This window comes from Lissotriton helveticus, chromosome 7, assembly GCF_964261635.1.
Source record: "Lissotriton helveticus chromosome 7, aLisHel1.1, whole genome shotgun sequence".
In the NCBI taxonomy this organism is placed as follows: Eukaryota; Metazoa; Chordata; class Amphibia; order Caudata; family Salamandridae; genus Lissotriton; species Lissotriton helveticus.
In genome coordinates this window covers 332760888-332781879 of record NC_136068.1, presented here as the reverse complement: position 1 = coordinate 332781879, position 20992 = coordinate 332760888, and the positions used below count along the sequence as shown (strand labels likewise).

Sequence of the window (20992 nt, the reverse complement as noted above, 5' to 3'; positions counted from 1 at the left end):
ATCACACTATCCTCATATTTCTTCTTGTTTTAAAGAGAGGAGGACAAAATGTTTCTGAATTCAAAGAAAATGTCAGCGAGTGAGAAACAAAATGACAGTGAACAATTAATTTTTCTGGCATGTAATCAGCATTTTGATTTGCTGCCTGAACTGAGAATCACATTAGATCATTCCCAGACGTGGTGACTCTAAGTCCCAATTCTATGAATACCTACAATTGCGGCATGCACCTAGGACATTTTTACCAATCCTGCAAGTCCTCCCCAAACTCAGCCCAATTAGGAAAAACACTCTTTTTACAAACCAGAAGGGAAAGAGCTCTCACAGGGTATAAAAGTCTTGCCTCAAAAATACCGTCCACGATATTTTCACCAACCCGCAAGAGCAAAGGGTGGATGGCGTGAGGTTATTGAAATAGGAGGAGTAGAGGAAATCTGGAATAGTCAAAAGGGAGATAGCAATATCTGCCAAGCTCAGTCTGATCTAATTTAAGTAATTTCACAGGGTTTTTAAGTGGGAGGTGTGGCCTCTATGCCAAAATGACTGTCGCGCCGCTGAAGAGTGCAATGAGCACGAAACGCGTCCGGCGTGAATCGACAGGCAAGCTGTAAACTGGATCCGCCCGCCGATCCAGCTTTTATCTCATGAAGGTTGCTGCAGTGGATGTCAGAGTGCGTCTCCAACTGGTGGGTGTATATATGTATGTATGTATGTGTATATATATATATTCACTGAAAAAAACATAGGTTTCACACCACTTATAGTTAGGAATTAGCATTTAAAAAACCTATTAAATTCACTGAAAAAACCATAGGTTTTACACCAGTTATAGTTAGCTGGAAATTTTACTCGCATAAAACCATTGAAATTCCCACGTTATAGTTAGTTGGACTCACTATAACTTGCGCGTGCAATGCACTGCTGATGACATCACATATTACATCACTCATGACATGGTCAGTGACATCACTCATGACATCACTGATGACACCATCCAGTGAATGTGTGTCTTTCTGAAAAATAAATATTAGTGAGTAATGTTTAAATATTTAAATATATGTATTAGTGTTTCACTTTGTGTATAAGTGGCTGCATGGGTTGGTGAGTAGCTACATGTGTATGTATATGAGTTATTAGATGTTTTTCTTAATATCAGTATGACTGTCTATATGGTTTGGTGGGGGTATTACTTAGCACATAGATGCATGAGTGTCTGACTCTCTGTTTGTATGTGTTTTGAAGACAGCATATGTGCAGGACTGTATGGGTGGATGAGTGTGTATCTGTGTATGTTAGTGAGTGAATGACTGTCTCACTAGTGTCTTTATCAGTAACTAGATATGTTTTAATCTAGTATATGTGAATATTAATATATATTTAGTTGAGTATATGTGAGAGTGAGGAATTGTAAGAGTTCCGGTTTAAATTAGTATGTGTTTCTATAAGTGATTGTTTAAGAGAGTAAGTATGTGTAAGTTTCCTCAGAAGAAAAGTGGTAGTATGTGTATAGCTGTATATGCAAATAAATGGATGTTCAATAGTTTATTTGCATGTGTGAGTATGTGTGTCTATAACTTTTGAATGACTGTCGTTGTGTAACAGGATGTATAGGTATATCACTACATATGATGAGCGAGTATATATATGAGTGACTATATAGAACTGTTGTTGAATGAGTGGATGTGTATATAGATACTGGAATTATTGAATTGGTTGTTGTAAGTGGTATGGGTACCTCCATTTTTTTGAAAATTTTAGTTTCTATTTTTGAATATGTGTTTCAAGGGTTACATTACAGTGAAAGGAGGTCTGTCACTCTGTCACAAGGATGGTATCATCAGTGATGTCATGAGTGATGTCACTGACCATGTCATGAGTGATGCAATATGTGACGTCATCAGCAGTGCATTGCACGCGCAAGTTATAGTGAGTCCAACTAACTATCACGTGGGAATTTCAATGGTTTTATGCGAGTAAAATTTCCAGCTAACTATAACTGGTGTAAAACCTATGGTTTTTTCAGTGAATTTCATAGGTTTTTTAATAGCAAATATCTATAGGTATGAAAAGTCATAATTTTTATAACAAATTTTAAATTGTGTAAACATTTTTTTTTTTTATTGTTTGCCCCGGGGCGCTCCCGGGGCGCGTACCGGTGAACGTACGGGTGAGCGCAATGTTACGAAGCGCCCCGGGGCGCGTACCGGGGAGCGTCCCGAGAGCGCTATTCCCGCGAACGGAAACAACATCATGACGTTTCGCGTAGTCGAGTGATGCGTCATATGACGCACTGCGTAAGCTCACCTGGAAGCACGCGATCGCATACGATCGAGCAACGTCTTGACTCGCTTACGCGACGCGCCCCGAGGCGCGCCCCGGGGCGCGTAGCGTAAGCGCGTCGGGTCATGTGATCCGAAAATAACACTTTTCATTGGTGCAGATCAGTTTTGGTTTCCAAATGATGAAAGCTTGGATCATGTGACTTGAAAATAACACTTTTCATTGGACCAGAACACTTTTGTTTTCCAAATGATGAAAGCCCCCTCCTTTTTAGGTTTCGCCTGGGGCACGGAGCTTTAGCTCCGCCCCCAGGAGAAATCTTATGTCTCTACAGTGTACTGCTTAGTCCCGCCCTCTGTTCCATTGGCTAGCTCCATAAATGGAGGCTAGCCATTGGAACAGAGATCTGTCCGTCATGGCCGGACCAGATTTGTGGGCGTTCCTGCATTTTTTTCGCTCTCCACCCTTTTTGCATCGTCATTGGGCGGTGGGCGGAGTTTTTTTTTTTTTTTAATTTGTTTGTATTCGTCATTTCATGCCGACCACGGCCGCCGGAGGAAGTCCAGGTCCAGGTGAGTGCTGGCCGTTCCCGCCGCCCCCCCCCCCTCCCGCCCGCTGTCCTGTGCCCGTTCCCGCCCCCCCCGCTCCCGCTGTCCGTGCGGCGTTCCCCCCTCCGCCGTGCTTCATGCTTGTTAATCCTTTCCTCGGTCTTCCTAACTTAAACTCCTGCTTCCTTCTGAACCACTATCCCGTTTCCCAAGCTAATTATCTACCCTGGCCCCTACGTATCCTATCAACCCACTCAGCCTCCGTCTACATCTAGAGCTGACGAACTGGGATCTGGGGAGTCCGGTTAGTCTCACCGTCGGCCAACATCCTGTGATTCTAGGCAAATGACCTCATGTCCCCATGCCTCAAAAAAAAAAAAATGAATGATCTCCCCCAAGAAAGAGCGATCATTCTCCATTGCCTGCCCCAGCTCCGTGCTTTTACTTTACTAGCGGTCACAGTCCCAGAGTCCCCTCCTCCGCCCCTTGAGTACATGTATTTGTGAGGGGGCGTGCGAGAGGCGTCGTTCCATTCCAGGAAACGTTTCGACTGCCGGGTATCACCCTTCAGGGCCAGCGACAGTAAGGGGCTGCGGGGCACCCCCTCGGCACTTCTCGGTCACTGGAAAGACCCATGAGCAATCAATCTTTAAAGGGCATCATGCGCGGGATCCGGCGTCGCTCGGAATGAGACGCACTCCGCTTTCGTTTCTGTAAGTGCTGCGGCAGTCTCGTGGCTCCCGTGCTGTTTTCCATCGGTCTCCGGTGCCAGACCAGCGGCGGCGCCCCCGGCTCTTCGGTGTCAGCATCTGCTGCGTGGCTGCAGGCGGACTGTAGCGTCCTGGTGAACGTGGTGCGAAAGTGAGTACCAAATTCTGTTCTCAACGAGTTTGTCAAAGTATGAACGTGCGCAGTGGGCGGGTAGAATATGCCGCCGAGGGGGGATAGTCATAATCCCTATATTTTGGCATCACTTTTGTATTTCAGTGATACAAAAACATATGTCATGCGTTCGGCGTACTTTTCCTGTGAGCGGGACAGCCTCGGGGAGGGGGATAGGCGTTAGTGCTTGGGGCAGAGTGCGGGTTTGGCCACATTCTTAAGTGCATAAAACAATTTCCCCACACGGTCTGTGTGCCTCAAGATCTTTATTCGCTCATCGAGAGAAACGCGCTCTAGATGGGGTCGAACCAGAGGCTTGATCCAGATGCCTGGCTTGCGCTCAGCTCGAGGTCCTATTGAACATTAGAACCCAAAGGGAGCCGAGCCTCCACATGGTCTCTGCCTGCCGCCCACACGCTAACCCCATGCGCCAGGAATTCAAGACAACCATTAGCCTTTGATGTAAGCACGGGAAAGAGAGATACCATATCACCTGGTGACTGAATTGCACAATAAGAAACTGGAAAACCTGGGATGGGTCCGTCTTCCTTGCTTGGGCAGATCATGTGATCACGGTTGGATACCTTATTTCACGGTGCCTCCTTGTTGCTTATCAGAGCGCCCTGAAATACACGAGTTGGCGATGTGCGCTGTTTATTATTTTGTGTTTAATGTTGTTGTTTTTATTGCGTTGCTCCATCTATAATAAGGAATAAAGAAGACATAGTGTAGAGAGGACAACCGACTTGCCTCTTAATTCACTGATGGTGGGGAGGGTGCAGGAATGTTTCAAATATTAAAAACGTTACTTTTAAATAAATGCCACCAAGTGCATAATCCGATATAAGATCACACGCTTGCGACCCGTTTTTGTGTGTGCCTCTGTTGCCTGCTTGTGACCCGGTTTTGTGTGTGTGTGTGTGTGTGGGTGCAAATGCAATAGGTGTCGCATTTGCGAGAGATTAGGCTATTGGCTTTGTAAATGACAATGCCATTTATTTATGTTTTCAAAGCCAACACATAAATAAAAATGTTGTCATTTACAATGCCAATAGCTCTAACTTTTCCAAAGGCGAAACCGTTGCATTGTAAATGCTTGTTTCCTTATTCTGACTTTGTCCTTTGACTGAGGAAGACCTGTTTCGAGTTCTATCTCAGAAAATGGCTACAGTAGTATCAGCAGCTGGAGCATCTGGCCCACCACCACCACCTAAAAGACCACCAGAAGATTACGTTGGTGGTGAAGAGGAAGAGGAGGAGGATGAGGAAGAGGAGGCACAGAGAAGGGAGTTCCTGCCAGAAGATAAACAGCTCTACAAACCCAAAGATCACTTTATATGGCAGTTCTACAAACTCCCAAGGGGTTTTAAAAAAGTCAACGCAGCAAATGTGACTTGCTTAATTTGTGGTGCTCAGCTATCCAGGGGGAACCCTAACCAAAAGTATTCCTTCGGGAATCACACGATGATTCGCCACATGACGCGTGCGCATCCAAACAACTACTCTAATGCAGAGTTAAGGGACCTCTGCAGTAAACTACCCCCATCAACGTCTGGACGCTCAACATCAAAACAACCCACTCCATCGGGTCCGGGGGCAAGAGACACATTGGCTACTATCGAACCAAAGTTTAATGATTACAAAATTTTATGCAAATATTGTAACCGCTTCTTAAAAAACTCCACTGGCTCACCATAAAACAGAGAGTGCTGTTTAAAACTTGTTGCACTATCCATAAGTGCCTGTCTGGTAGTGGCCCGGAGGTCTTAACAGAGAAATTCATCCCATATATTCCCGCAAGAACTCTGAGATCTGGAGACCATGAACTATTATGTGTCCCCAGATTCTGGAAAACACGACAAGGTGGTAGAGCTCTGTCAGTGGCAGGCCCGAAAGTTTGGAATGAACTTCCATTGGAAATCAGAGCTTGCAGGGAACATCTTCCTTTCAGGAAAAAATAAAAAACTTTTTTATTTAACTATTGACACTTGTAGAACATTATTAACACATGACAGGGCTATTTGCTTTCTGATGTTGCCAAAGGCGCGGAGATACTCCCCAGGGAGTCGATTCCCAGCGCGGTATAAGCTTGCAAATAAATAAATAAATAAATAAATAAATAAATAAACAAGTTACTTGCTTATGGTGAGCAAAGCATTGAACTTATCATGGTTGCTGGTGATAACCATAAGTGTCCAAAAAAAAACTAATTTTTCCTGATTTTTTTCATGCTCCAGTTGAGCCATTTGCAATTCCCTGTTTTTTGTTTCTCCCCATAAAAAATACAAAAAAAATATAAAAGTGTTCAGAAAAGCCAAAAAAAGGACAAAATGTTCAAAAAAACAAAATAAATATAAAACAAAAAGAAGAAATAAAACAGTTCTTTTTAGAACTACCGTTACTTTATAAAAATAAACCTATATTTTTAAAGAATCTGTGTCAATTTTTTTTTTACAGGGTACGCGTACCGGTTCGCTCCCCGGGGCGCGTACCGGGGAGCGCACCAAAAAAAAAAAAATTAATGAAGGAGTTAGTATGACGGAAGAACACAAAGAGAGTAATGTTAAGAGAAAGAGAGCTAGAGGGAGAAACACAGAGGGATTGTTTATTGCATAGTTAAAAACAGAGAAAGTGTAATAGGGTGAAAGTGAGAAAAGTAAAATCACTAAAGGAGCGAAAGAAGGGAAGAGAGAGGAAGAACACTACACTAGAGATAGTGGGAGAATGTGAGTGGGTGTTGAAAGAAAAAGATAGGACAGAAAAAAATTGAGAATGAACGGTAGTGGCGTAACTGGGGAAAATGAAGAACGGTGAGGGAGGGTAAGAAAAGACCAGTTAGTATAAGTAAAGAGGGGTGAATGAGAGTGAAAAATTGAATTAGGATAAGAGATGGGGAGTGACAAAGACAAAGGACAGAGAAAATAAAGGTAACAGTACCTGAATGGGTTTGAGTGAAATAGCAAAGAAAGATAAGTAATGCAGTTTGTGTGACTTATAGGGAGTCAGTGGGTATAGGTCGGGGTGTGGGTGTGTAAGGTGTGTGTGCGGGTCTGGGTGTGTGGGGTGTTTGACTGTAGGTGGAAATGTGGGTGTGTGAGGTGTGTGTGGGGGGTGTGTGGGTGTGGGGGGTGTGTGGGTGTGGGGGGTATGTGTGTAAGATATGTGTGGGATGTGTGGGTGTGTCTGTGAGGTGTGTGTGTATGTGTGGGGGGCGGAGGTGTGTGTGGGATGTGTGGGGTGTGTCTGTGAGGTATCTGTGTGTGCGTGTGTGTGTGTGTGTTGGGGGGGTGGTGAGGTGTGTGTATGAGTGTGGGTGTGTGGAATGTGTGGGTGTAGGTGTGGATGTGTAAGGTGTCGGTGTGGGGGTGTGGGGTGTTTAGGTGTGGGTGGAGGTGTGCGTGTGTGAGGTGTGTATGGGGAGGGTGTTGGGGTGTGGGGTTGTGTGCGTGTGGGTGTGTGTGGGACGTACTTGTAGGTACCTAAAACAGCCACAGAACCCAAAAGCTCTTTTGAACCCAAAAGCTCTTTTCAGAGCTACCCTACCTGTAATCACTCAAAATGATTATTTTACACTATTATTTTAACTATTTTTCACCAAAGTACGCTCCCCGGTGCGCGTACCGGGCGCTCCCCCCGCGAAAACCGAAAACAAATTAAACCCTTTTATGGCCCCCACATCAAACCTAGGGGGTCAGGGGGGGGTCTACCCTGCCCCCTTTTGGTTATTTCCCCCTTTGTTTTTACCACCGCTTGTGTCTCGATCCTACCGAGACACAAGATGGCGGCCGCTCCGGACTGTTTCGAATGTTTACAGACACCCGAAAGCCAATCAGCTTTCCGTGCGCAAGTCGCGTGGCGCGCCCGGAGCGCTCCCCGGTGCGCGTACCGGGGCGCGCTTACAGATATATAAATTTTTTTGAACCTAAATTACTCAAAATCCTCTGGAGCACATATCTTGAGACATAGCAAAGGCACATCGGGCTACCAGTCCCTACAATTTTGCCAAGTTTGGTGAAAATCCATTCAGCCGTTCGGGCTAAAAGTGCGACCGACCGCCCTATGGAAATTAACATGGAGAGCCCACGTTTTGGGACCCCCCTTTTATCTCGGCCCCCGCTTGACGAATCCCCCCCCAAACTTTCAGGGAAGGAGCGGAGAGCCGCGAGGCAAAGTTGCTGAAAAATTCAGGCTGATTCCTCAACCGGCGCCAAAGTTATTCCAAATAGAATGTTGCGATTTCCCTATGGAAATCAATCCTAACTATAACTACCTACTGGCGACCGCCAGTAGGAGATATATATATATATATATATAATTTTTATACAGTACCCTTACCAGAAATAGTCCATGGTTAACAAATATCAAAGAAAATCCTTTCACAAGGATCAAATGTAGAATGATCACAACAAATATCCAAAGTAGTTGATTCACTATTGTATTTAGTGCAGTAAAAAACACGTAAATAAACACTCTCAGTAACAAATAACCTATCCTGGCTAAGATTTCAAAAACTTAAACTAATGACATGAAAATAGCAGCAAAGAAGTCTTTCCGGCAGCATAGCAGCAAATAAGTTTTTCCAGCAGCAATGTTATCCAGTAAATATCTATTTAATCTACATATGACTTGAAGTAATAGAGGAATAATAAACCCAGAGTATAGTGTGGACTTTAAATTCATTTTTTTTGCCAAAAACATTATATAATTGCTATAAAATGACAAAAATAATACCATTGTATTAACAGAATCCTATCTGCTAACAAGTATGTAATTGCAATGCCATACCAGTCTAAAATAATAACATTGTTAGGCATAGCTCTCATAGAGAGCCTCTATCGCTTATTTCAGTTTCTAGATCTCATAACTCATTGCTGTGACATAGCAACAGTTGACAATAAAACTCATTAACCACTGTTGCTTTGTCAAAAAGACCTTCCAGGCCAGGCCGAAAAGACTCTTTGAGCCGGTCACAGCAGCTCTGCATATCTGCTTTGAATGAAAGCACACAGCACAGCTGCAGGAGAGGGAAGGCAAGAAAGGCAATGTTGGTTGGTGAAGGATGGGAGGTATTTTTTTTTTTACTTTTGCGACAGAGGTACATAATAGAGTCTACATTATGTATGGCCCCATTACTCCTCTGCCACTGAGTAGCAGGTGAAAGCAGGAGCATATGATGTTTGCCAGCCATTCACAACATAAAATTATAGATGGTTGAAAAATGAATTACGGGGATATTTTTCACCTCAGGTTCTGAGTGACATCTTAAACAACTTGAGCACCATTCTCGCTAATTGATGTCACTCAGAACTCCTCAGTAATAACCATCCCTGTAATTCACTGTTACACATTTAGAATTCTGTATTTAATACACGGGATTCTGTAATCCCTGTATAAAATCCTGTAAATAACGCATAAAGTCGCTGAATATAAAGAAAACACGCCAGAACTCGACTATTATAAAGGTTATCACTTTCGAGTTCTGCCGTCGCAATGCCTGCTGCCAGATCAAGAAACCGATGTGACTGGCCGGTCAGGTCACGGAGCATTATTGAAGCAGTTTTTTTGCAATGAAAACGGAAGGTTGCTATTCTTTGTTCTGCTCTATTTTAATAGCTTACAGTGAAAAGCAGAGAGAACATGTTTATTTTTTGCAGTCCTTAGATAGAGAAAAGCTGGAATACTTCTGCATGTTTCTACGCCTTTTGAGCTACTCAGTGGGGTAGCTAGAGCTTCTGGCGCCCGGGGCTATCCCTTAGATTGCCGCCTATGGTAAGTAGCAGCAGGAGGGAGTGGAGGGAGGGTCTGGGGGAAAATTACGCCGAGCAGCAGGGGTGGATTGGCAGGGTTTGAGTTATGACGATACTCTCTATTCCACTGCATAAGAAAGGGCGCGAAACTACAGCGTAAGCATAGAACAATCCTCGAAGGTCAAGTCTCAGTTGATGAAGGCCCACCAGCACTAAAAAACTGCAGCACTACAATGAACAAAGGACAGAAAATACCACAGTGGTAGATTTAGTGAGAGGCGCTGCCAGTACAAACTATAATAATGGTAGTGGGGCAAGGAGTTGCACATACAAAGAGAGTACAGGTTTTGTAAGAAAAAATCAAGGTTGATAGGAGGGATTGTCTGTATAATGTTGTGGTGCTCACCATTCAAACAACCTGCTACCCACAGGTGTGACACAAATGACCAAAAAGGAACAGTCATTCAGAAACAAACATCAGAAGATGGGGCACACCAATGTAGCAACATAGGACTAGGATTCTTTAATAAATATACAAGAGCACTCAAAGTTGGAGTAGTGAATATATCTGAAGCTATTCGCAGGAGACTAGAGTTGGGATACCATATCAGTTACATCGTATACATCTAAGAAGAATTTAATCTTTAACACTACCGCAAGACCCTGGGGCAGTTTTTTAGGCAGCACTCCGTTTCATGAGGAACAGTAAATCTGGGATTTGGTTTTCTAAGGGTTGCTTTGTTTTAAGACGAAGTATGACCTTGTTTTGGTATTCCATATAAATAAAGACTGGGATGAGGACAAAGAGCGTAGAGAAAATGGCCCAATTACTTAACAGTAACCTTCATTACACCTAGTCTTCCCAGTCCCAGCCATCACACCCTATCATACTACCTTGAATGTATGGCCTTCAGGTAGGCTCAGGAGGATGCAGTGAATGTCATCCTTCTAATGGCACCAGTGAGGGTATATGGGCTGACCCAAAATGATTCCCAGGGACTTCAATGGTAGCGCTCGTGCTCCCCCTACAGGGGAGCTCACAAATACAGCTAAAACCTAACTAGATGTGCTCCCCCGTTGGTTTGTGCTTCCCCTATGTCAGAGGGGAGATACAAATACAGCTATAACTTGCATGTTGGTGCCTGGCCGTATGTCTATGCCTCCCCTAAAGTGCAGCAGCTGTTTGTGCATGCGCCTGACTGAAAACTGTTATGGTATGCGTAAAGTTGGCTAACAATTACTGTTTTAGGCAATAACTTTGAATATAATTTCGTATGCCTCTTCACAGGCTGGTTACCTCATGAAAGTCCGGGCCTGGTTCATGCAGCACGCCGCAGTGGTGGCTGTCTTCACCGGCTGGTTAACTACCACAATCACTGGTAGTGGTGGTAACGCTGCCACAGGAGCTTCAAATTGAATGACAAATGACTTAGTGCGCGCGTGAAATGACACGCATGTGCACTAAAAATGACATAACACTGGGGGAGAGCAAAAATACCTGTATTTAGGAAAATAGCATTTTCAGATAGCATGCGCACAAACGAGGGGGGAGCACATCCAGATGGGGAGATGGAAACAACACAACACCGGCCGCCTTCAAAATAGTGCTGCCTGAGGCGGACCGCCCCCCCCCCCCCCCCAGATACGCCCCTGGAGCTACTGCAGGGTATTTTTTCACAAAACTGGCCAGTATTCTAATATCTGTTAGCAACAAATATGTAACAGTTCTTGATGTCTTTAATTTTACACTAGAGGTTTTATTTTTTTCTTCATGTTTGCATACATGCTCGCCCTTTCATTTGAAAGAGTTGCACACCAAGATTTTAAGCAGTTTGTGGGAAAGATGATGGTTTGACCACATATTATATGGGATTATATACCCCCTGGTATTGCAAGCCACCTCAGAGTTCCATTACCATATAAAGGAACTCGGCCTTAAGCCTCGTTCCTCTATATTTCTCTGCGACTTGTAATATTCCTTATAATGTGTGGCAGGAGGTACTTTATCCCTTATATCATTTCTTGGAGTTGCTATCTTTATAAACTCCTAGTTGTGATGTCAGTACCCACTCAGACAGGAAGCAATGCTTGCTCCCCTCAAAGGTCCATCTATCACTATGAAGAAAAATGGCGGGGTGCATCAACAAGCAAACAGATACCCATGACACACAAAAAACCACCAACAAAACAAACAGTCCCAAACACTGAAACATTTATTAAAACAAGGCACCTGTCGGCTACCACAAGAATAAAATACCCAATGTCATTTTGGTAGTATGTAGCATTGTGTACCTGGCATCAAGCTCTGTTTAAGGAGAAGTTGAATCCAAACTCGACTGAATAAAAAAAAATACAGCCTCCAAAATTAGGTTTCCTGCAGCATTTCACGAAGTCTTGAAAGGGGTGTACTATTCTGTAAAACAGAATCTTAGGATCTCAAAAAATATGATGTTTCATAAAGTAACTACAATGTTGCACATCTAGACATCTGGGAGAAGATTCTCCTTCCATGTAGCCAACACTGAAATAAGCTTCCAGAAGACTACATACATTTTTTTCTTGGACGCATAACAGTATTCAGTGCTTTCTAAGTGGCCTAAAATGGAGTCGAATATCTGATGCTTGTAAAAGAAGTTTGGTATTTTATGTTAACAGAGATGTATATGGTGTTGTTTTGCCATTAGTATGGGCTCAAAATGCTATGTTTTGTTTAACCCAAGTACATCGTTTGAGCAGAAATGTATCAATTGCATTTTCATAGTTTAATATTTTACATTAGAGCTCTCTACTTTCCTTATTGATGAATTTCAATTTCAGTGGAAGGCATGATGAAGGAGGTGTCACAGTTACTATTAAACTAATCTTGAAACATGGATGCAAAGCGACGAGTGCAGTTCTAAAAAATATTTCAGCACTTAGTTTTCCCTAAATTGGCTCACAATCAAATTTAGAGGGACGGCAGATTCAGTTGCCTGCATTTATTGCTGTAATTTCAATGCAATCAGCACATTGCCAGTTGCTGTCAAGAAGGAGCAACTCTTTTGCAAGATTCTTGAATTGATACAAGGGCCATGTTCTGCTTGGGTGGAACCAAGGAGCTTACAGTGATTGTCCATGTCACATACCTTCAAAGTAATCCTCAGCCACGTAGCAATGCTCATGCAGGATTTCCTCCACCCGGCTTAGTGTGATGGCTGCCAGGTGGCCAGGGTATTTCAACTGCAGCAGGCGCTGGAGGTAGGTGGCAGCCTGACCACCTCCCAGGTTAATGCGCTTACAGTTTTTTGCGTCAAACCTGTTAGCCACGAAGAAAAATTCAGTTAGCTAAGGAAATCTTTCTGTCCCAAGATACCTAAAGCTTCATGAGATGCAAGCACTTATAATTGTCTATCAACTGATGCTAGGGAATGTGTCTGTCTCCAGGGAAGACGAGGTTGAACCAATGATGTCGTCACATAAACTGATGTTCGAGATATTTTAAATGCACTTCTGGTTTCTTAAGGTTATGTGGCAGGGCACACCCCTGTGGTAATATGTTCTGAGAAAACATTTAATTCTGCCTAAATCTGTATAAAATGAGTCAAAATACAGGTTACAATTTACAATTTATTTATTGCACAATTACTTAAAATCATTGCAATAATTTACAAAGGAAGACATATAGATAACATTTTGTATTAACAAGCACTGGCGTTGCCAATAGGTCTCGCATTAGGAAAGTTTGAGCTATTGGTATTGTAAATGACATTTTTTTTTTTTTGTGTTGGTTTTGAAAATAGCGAAATTAATAGCTTTGTCATTTACACTGCCAATAGTTATAACTTTTGCAAATTTGATACCTATAGCATTTGTAATGCAATATGTGTTGTATGTACGTGACTTACATGTATTGATATTACAAAGAACAATGTTTTTTAATTTTTTGAAATAAAAGTTATTGTAATTTATAATGGCAATAGCTTACATTTTGTAAATAACTTTTGTGAATATTATGTTTAGGGTATTTTATTGTGACAAAAATCCAAGAACAGAAGTGAAATATTAACATCTTTTTGTGACATTTGTAATAAAGCTTGAAAAATTGAGAGAACATATTTGAACCAGTTGTTGTTGATTGGTTGCACAGATTGATGCTGTGGTGGCGCCGAGTGATGTTGTGGTGGCGCCGAGTGATGTTGTGGTTGTGCCGAGTGATGTTGTGGTGGTGAACGAGTGATGCTGTGGCGTTCAGTGATGCTGTGGTAGCCCATAGTGATGTTGTGGTGCCCCTGAGTGATGCTGTGGTGGTGCTGAGTGATGCTGTATGCTATGCTATGTTTTGTTTTGCTATCCTATGTTTTGTTTTGTTATGCTATGCTATGTTTTATTATGCTATGATATGTTTTGTTTAGTTTTACTATGCTATGTTTTGTTGTGTTTTGTTAAGCTATGCTATGTTTTGTAGTGTTTTGCTATGTTTTGGTATGCTATGTGTTGTTGTGTTTTGTTATGCTATGTTTTGTTATGTTATGCTGTTTTGTTATGCTATGCTGTTTTGTTTTGCTATCCTATGCTTTGTTTTGTTATGCTATGCTATGTTTAGTTTTGCTATCCTATGCTTTGTTTTGTTATGCTATGCTTTGTTGTGTTTTGTTATGCTATGCTTTGTATGCTATGCTATGCTTTGTTGTGTTTTGCTGTGCTATTCTTTGTTATGCTATGCTATGTGTTGCTGTGTTTTATTATGCTATGCTTTGTTTTGCTATGCTATGTGTTGTTGTGCTATGTTTTGTTGTGCTATGTTTTGTTATGCTATGCTATGCTTTGTTATGCTATGTTTTGTTATGCTATGCTATGCTTTGTTATGCTATGTTTTGTTATGCTATGCTAAGCTTTGTTTTGTTATGCTATGTTTTGTTGTGTTTTGTTATGCTATGTTGTTTGAGTTTTGTTCTGCTATGTTGTTTGTGTTTTGTTATGCTATACTATGTTTTGTTATGCTATGCTATGTTTTGTTATGCTATGCTATGTTTTGCTATTGGTTGTGTGGTTGTGTGTGTGGTTGTGTGTGTGTGTGGGTGTGGTTGTGTGTGTGTGTGGGTTTGTGTGCCTGTACCAAGTGCCTTATGGCATGGTGCAGCACCATGCAAGAACAAACGGAATTCAGTCTGCTAATTATATAAATCATTTTTTGTGAAGCTGATTTTCTTTGATTTCTAACCAAACGTGCAAGAGAAACGAAGACATTAGGAATGAAAGAATTAGCAAGGACTTAAAAATCTTGAAATCGCTGGTTTGAAGCGCCTGCCGTACCTCTGCGGTGATCAGGGACGTACAGAAAAATAATCGTGCACTGAGTGTGCTGTGTAGCTCACAGCATTGCGGCTGTGAGTCCTTACGGAGTCTGATAACAAACAGTAAATTGAGGAGGGAGCGCTGTGCGCCCTGATGGCAGATGAGTGTGAAGGGTAGAAAGAAACGCGAGAGCGCACGAGCAGGCTTCTGCTGCAAACACGCTGAATTGTTTGGGTCTGGTGTATATAAGGGGCTGCGGACCCAGATTGGTGGGGGGCGGTAACCCCGCAGAACGCTCGGCCTGTTTGTTGGGGGTCTCTCTCTGTGTTATGAGCCCAATGGAGGAGAGAAGCAGATACAGAGAGAGAGAGCGAGAAAGTCAGACAGGAAAGAAGGAGTCAGACAAAGAAACACACCAGAGCGCGGAGAGTCAGAGAAAGAGAGAGGAAGGCAGGAAAGAGAGCGAGATAGTCGGAAGGCAGGAAAGAGAGCGAGATAGTCGGTGACGGGCAGAGGTGGGGTGGGGGGAGCAAGCGAGAGTGGTGGCGATCAGGGAGTGAGACAGTGCAAACACGTGGGTGTTTTGGTGAGCAATAGAGACGCCCGAGAAGGGAATAGAAAAAGATGCGTGGAGGGAAGCCGGATGGGGGCGGGAGAGCCTGGTGGGGGGCGGGAATGCGAGCGAGGGGAGGAAAAGTGTGGCAGGATTTCTCTTCTCATTAAGTGTTTTCAGTTAAGGTCATCCAGCTGGGCTGCAAGCAGACACTTACCCATAGATAGTGGAAAAGATGGTGAGAAGATGTAACAAACCCTTCAATGTACGATTGTGGTATGGTAAGACAAAGCTTGGAAAGGTCGGTAAAAGGAGTTTGGCAAGGATGTCTTCTTGGGTTATAAACAGAGAAATAAATAAAGCAGGCAAGAATAACAAGAATAACAAGAGCATAAAGGGAAACTGAAAGTACGGCCGGCCAGCCATGAATAATTAGGGGAGGAGAAGCCGCACAGCACACGCTGGGAGAAGCCCTTTGATGTGCTGTGCGCGGGTGAAAAAATGCAATTAGGAGGGAGGGAGGGAGGCTGATGCGCGTGCTTGTTTGGTCACGTGATTCACGTGAACTCAAAGAAAACCGCACGAAGAAACCCTTGGTTTCACGAGCATTTTGAGCACTTGAATTCTCGCTCCGCTCAATGCGCATGCGCATTGATAGGTCGCGAGACCTAAAAAGGACGTCACATTACCAATAAATATTTCATTAATATGAAGTTAATGTTAAAAATCTCAGTCAATAGTTGGGGTATCATGCCGGCACACACATTTTTTAAATCTATGACTTATGAGAGTTTTAAAGATTTATCAAGGTTGCTACTGCGGTCATAGTTTATAAAACGAGCTTTAAACTTTGTCGACATGACTCTGTGGCTCTTGGGTAGTTACAGCTCTTTTGTACTCTGTTCCTTCATCGCAATCTCCTTCTCTTAACGATGGGGTTCTTTTTCTGAGTTTGACATGTTTGGATTCTGATTTTGTTGTAAGGTTGGATCGCTTCTATGTGTCTGTTCTCTTGCCGCCTCCTTCAAGTTCTCAATTAAGGAGTTCATTATATGGTAGGGTTTCCAATGTATTTAAAATTGGGCTGCAGTGACATGCCTCGTGCTTTTGGATTAGCTCTGCTGAGTATTAGGCTCCGTTTATCAGGGAGTTCAATTGGTCTAGTTTACTATTTATTCCCGAAATTAGGGTGGCCATTGTTTGGAGTATGTTTATTTGGACATCCAGTTTATCTGCATGCAGGCAGGCTGCATTGTCCATTGTGCTCAAGGCATCGTTGGCAGTTGTTAAGATATTCTCGATTCGGACAGGAGACAGGGCGAGACCCTCTTCCTTTCTAGCTGTTCCTTTGTTGGGGGCTTCTTTGTCCTGATTGTTAAAACATGAGTTTGGGAGATTTGAGCACCAGCTTGCCAGCGAGCATTGTTGTCCTTGTTCCTAATTATGTTCATTGACTTGCCGCATGGATAGTTTACTATTATCTCATGTGTTGTTTTTAGGGGATGCTGCATTGTAGCCCTCAGTTGCAGTGATGTTTTTGCTGGCCTGGTGTTGACCCTGGTTTAGCTTCTCTTCTGTTTTGTTTAGCATGTTGATAAATGGTGTCTAATGAGGATGCAGCAAATATAGTATCCTCGGTCTAGTCCAGGTCACTTGAAAGATCGATCTCAATGACCCGCTTTTTGTTTTTACCTCCTGGATGCTGTCCATCAAACTAGTTGAACTCGTTGAAGAAACAGGTATCGGTGACAGCTGTTTTATCTGTGGCTATCTGACCCTGCTGCATGTCCCCTGTTTTCCTTTTTGTGACAATCCCTAGCCAGGTTTCTAGGTAGAATCCCAGTTAGGATTTCTTCCTGTTTGTTCCTCCCCGTTTATTTCTTGTTTGTGTGCCTGGATCCAATTTTGCTGCTGTTGACCCCTTTCCTGAGATGATTACTTCTGGTGTTAATGGTATTGGTGGAAATGTTATTATTTGTTCCTCACAGCTTTGTGTGCCTCTGGTGGGCTCTTTCTTTCTGGAGTAATAGTCTGAGAGCTTTAGTTCTTGTTGCTTCTTCCCTGTTCAGGTCAGGTAGTATCGGATGTCATTTTTGTTTTTAAATAGATTCGTAGTTGCTATTAATGGCTGCTCCAAGTATTGTCCGTTGTTTGGCTACAATGCTGCTTTCCACGTCCTCCTCTGCTGGCGAAAAGCATTTTGTCTTTTTTGCCGTCTTGTGCGGAGGCTGATGTGCTTGATCTTATTTGACTTGCCTCTCTTGCTTAGTCTACGTGTTGTTTCCTCTATCTCAAAAGGAACTTTCAAGGAGCCCTGGTTGCAAAATTCTGGTGTCAGTGTGCTAAGAGTTCCAGAGTGCTCAGAGTTTTCAGACAACCGGCAGATCACATGCGAGGTGAAATCAAAGCCCGGCCCACTAGGCTCATCCGCCCACCCCCTCCCCTCCCCAGACAACTGCTATTGGGGGGCGGGGGGGAGGGTTATAAGAGATGTCGGTCAGGGGGCTGACGTTGAAGTTGAGTTGGGGACATAGCTCTTCAAAATAGCATTCCATAATATCTGTTCTGCTTCCACTAGCCCCGATTCACTCTTCTCTGGTTCTTCAAGTCAGCACATGCTATCTGCTACTCCAGCCCGTCTAGAAACATTCACATATAGAGCAGACACCAGTAATTATGGCATAAATCTGGGAACTTACAACCTCCCTGCTTGCCTGCTACACACAAGGGTTCTTCCACTGGATCTTCAAACACACACTGCCTCTGCCAAAACACTGACGATATTCATCCCTCAAATTGTACAAGCTTGCCAGCTATGTAAATGATAAGGTGGCTCACTAATGTACTTTGTCTAGTTACACAGTATATATATATTTTCGAACAGTCATCTGAAAATGTGAAATGTTATTTGGCTTGACTTGAAAGTTCTCCCCAGATTAAATCCTCAGGTATTTGATATGGCAAAGCTTGAGGCACCTAATCTAAAGTGCACACAGAAATTTGTCTCCAAAGGAATTGAGTTCCACAAAATAGGTAGTCAACTCAAAGTAAAGATAATATAGCATACTTCTGAATTAGACAACTGTATACAATCAGGAAAGTTGGAAAGGCTGGGGTAGCAGTAAAAGTAAACACTATTATTATACGTACGCTTACTTAGTTAAGCAAAGTCAAAATTTGTGGCAGGCTGTCTCCACAATTATTGCTGCGCTATACCTCACCTGCCCTTTAAAACCGGTAATATGTGTGTACACTGGTAACCTGAAGAGATGATCAGGCCGCTGGGTGTGGTTTTGTCCTTGGTATTGTGGATAAAGCTGTAGAGACCATCAACTCCATATGAGACCTTCGGAACCTGATAACATTCAAAAAGTAACTCTGACATCATCTGCCGGGCATACAGAGAGTTACAGGGTGCCTCGGTCAGCACAATGGGATGGTCAACGGAGCCCTGGTTATCAGAAGGGAAAAAGAAAAACACAAAATAAACAACTTTAGAGAGCCGGTGTACTTGAAAAAAAACTATCAGTACTTCATAGCCTCACCAGATAAATGCAACAATTAACCTCACCAGATAAAAGCAACAAATAACAGTGAATATTACATGGCAATAGTAGTAGACTGAGCTACAATTCAATTTACTTCCTTCTGCATGCTTTTTTTAAGCCGATCTCCAGTCAAATAACTGAACCAGTTTAAGCACTCAATAAATATGGTGATTTTCACAAGGCCACCCAAAGCAAGGACAAAAAACAGCATTCCTGCCCCTTGTCCCAAACCAAAGACGTATTTAAAATAAGTGAACAATATCTGGGGGAGGGGAAAATGTTAAATCTTGCTGCAGTGAGCACAGAAAATTGAAAGCTAATCTCTTAAATTGTATGTGCCGAAAGGTCTTGTGATTTTGACTGTGTTCCAGAAGCAGGCAAAGAAAAGCACTGCGAGGGGGTTAAACAGAAGACCCAGCTCCTCTTTACCAGCCTACTGGCAGCTTGCATCAATCGTCAATCTTTCAAGACCCTGCAAAGTTCAAACGCATGCTACAGAAGGGAATAACATTGCATTATTCAAATAGCCCACAGAAATGTCCTAGTGGACAGGTACATGGCTCAATTCTCAAAAGTAATTTTGCATGTGTGGACCTACTCAGGTGTAGATCTATTCGAAAAGGAACCAGGACAAGTACTGGTATTTGTGAGAATTCAGTAAGGCCCAAATGCCGTGTCTAGTTTTATTTTAGGACGGGCAAGAATGAAGTTAGAAACGTGTAGCTTTCCCAAATTAATTTGTGGTCATTAATGTTTCTGACAAGAAAATATTTATGTGAGGCAGAGCCAACACATGTTTAGGCCCGCAAGCTGGGGCTTTCTCAAGGTTGAGGTGAAAGACAAAGCAAAACAAAATATCCCCATTCCCAAATTGTCATATATGCATTGTTACATAGAAAAGTTGAGCCATGAACAATTTGGTATGTTGTCGATATTCAGAGAAACCAAAGTTATTATCATATGGCAAACCAAAGAAAAGAGAGTAGTAGTCAAACAGCACAAAGGACAATGTGAAAAGTCAAAGAAATAAACAGAAAGGAAAAGAAAAAAGAAAGAAAGGGAAAGTCAGGACAAGGGGTAGAAAGGGGAGAAGAGAAAGCGGGGTAGAGAACGGGAAGAAATAATAATTGTATAAAAGAGGAGGACGGTAAGAAATAATAGTGGTATGGAAAAAAGAAAGAGAAGTGTTATCAAAACCCAAGTCAGGTGTAAAGAGCCAGGGAAAGAGAAAGGTATGGGAAAAAGGACATTCCAATAGATTAATATAAATGTATCGTCACACAATAGAAAACGGTTTGTCAAGAGGAACCAACATTGAATATCACACATTTTCAAGAATACCTGGTTCAGAACAAGGGTTACAACATTGCCTGGATTTCCGAAACTAATGGGTAAGGGGTTTCCCATTTCCAAGGACAAGTGATACCTGAATCATCCTCATTGATGGGCAAAAAACTGGAGCCATTACCCCTTTTAGCCTTTCGTCATCCGGTGGACATCTACTCTTACACCTATTTGTAACTCTCCACATTTTTGCCATTCATCATTTCCGAGTGGACAATTACACCTAGGTGTAGACTTAAGACTCTCCACATTTCAAATCAGAGGATTTCGAATCTGACAACGGAATCTACACCTGTAAAGTTACTACTGATCACTTTCTACATTCTGGTGGAAATCTCAATCATTGGGGCTGAGATCTCCCAAGAGAAAAATATGGTGACATTTATTGAAGTTTATTAAATACAATTAATTTAAAGTAAAATAAAAGAGTAAGATGCATTTAAATATTACTAACCTAGGACTGCTGTGTGTGCATGTGGGTTGGTGAGGAGTGTGTTCTGAAACCATAGGTTTAAATTACTTCAATGTAACTTCCTGCATCGCACTTATGTGACCACCCTAGGCTCTTGAACAGGATAAGCCGACGAGGGAGGCGCACTGTGCATGATGCAGTGTGCTGAGGCCACCTTTTTACTTTTGGCCTGGGCATGTGCTGCGATTCAAAGGTTCTGGAGAGATGTGGTGGCTAAAACAGTGGAGGTGCTGAACATTAACATTCCTCTCACTCCGTTGGCATGCCTCTTGGAGGTGGTGGGGAAACCCAGGGGGTGCAAGATTCCCTATAAGCTGGCCCAACTTGCGCTGTTATTGGCAAAA

At 42.7% G+C, this 20992-nt stretch overlaps 1 protein-coding gene across 1 annotated transcript in view; it reads right to left on the bottom strand.

The window, feature by feature from the left end:
- The window catches only part of ACTR5 (actin related protein 5), a 148560-nt gene that overhangs the window by 86464 nt on the left and 41104 nt on the right, over positions 1-20992 (bottom strand). Inside the window, exons 2-3 of the mRNA XM_078652150.1 lie at positions 18506-18735; positions 12583-12752 (exon numbers count right to left, since the gene is read on the bottom strand). Coding sequence (XP_078508276.1) covers positions 12583-12752; positions 18506-18735 — 400 coding nt within the window. The remainder of the gene's footprint in view (positions 1-12582; positions 12753-18505; positions 18736-20992) is intronic.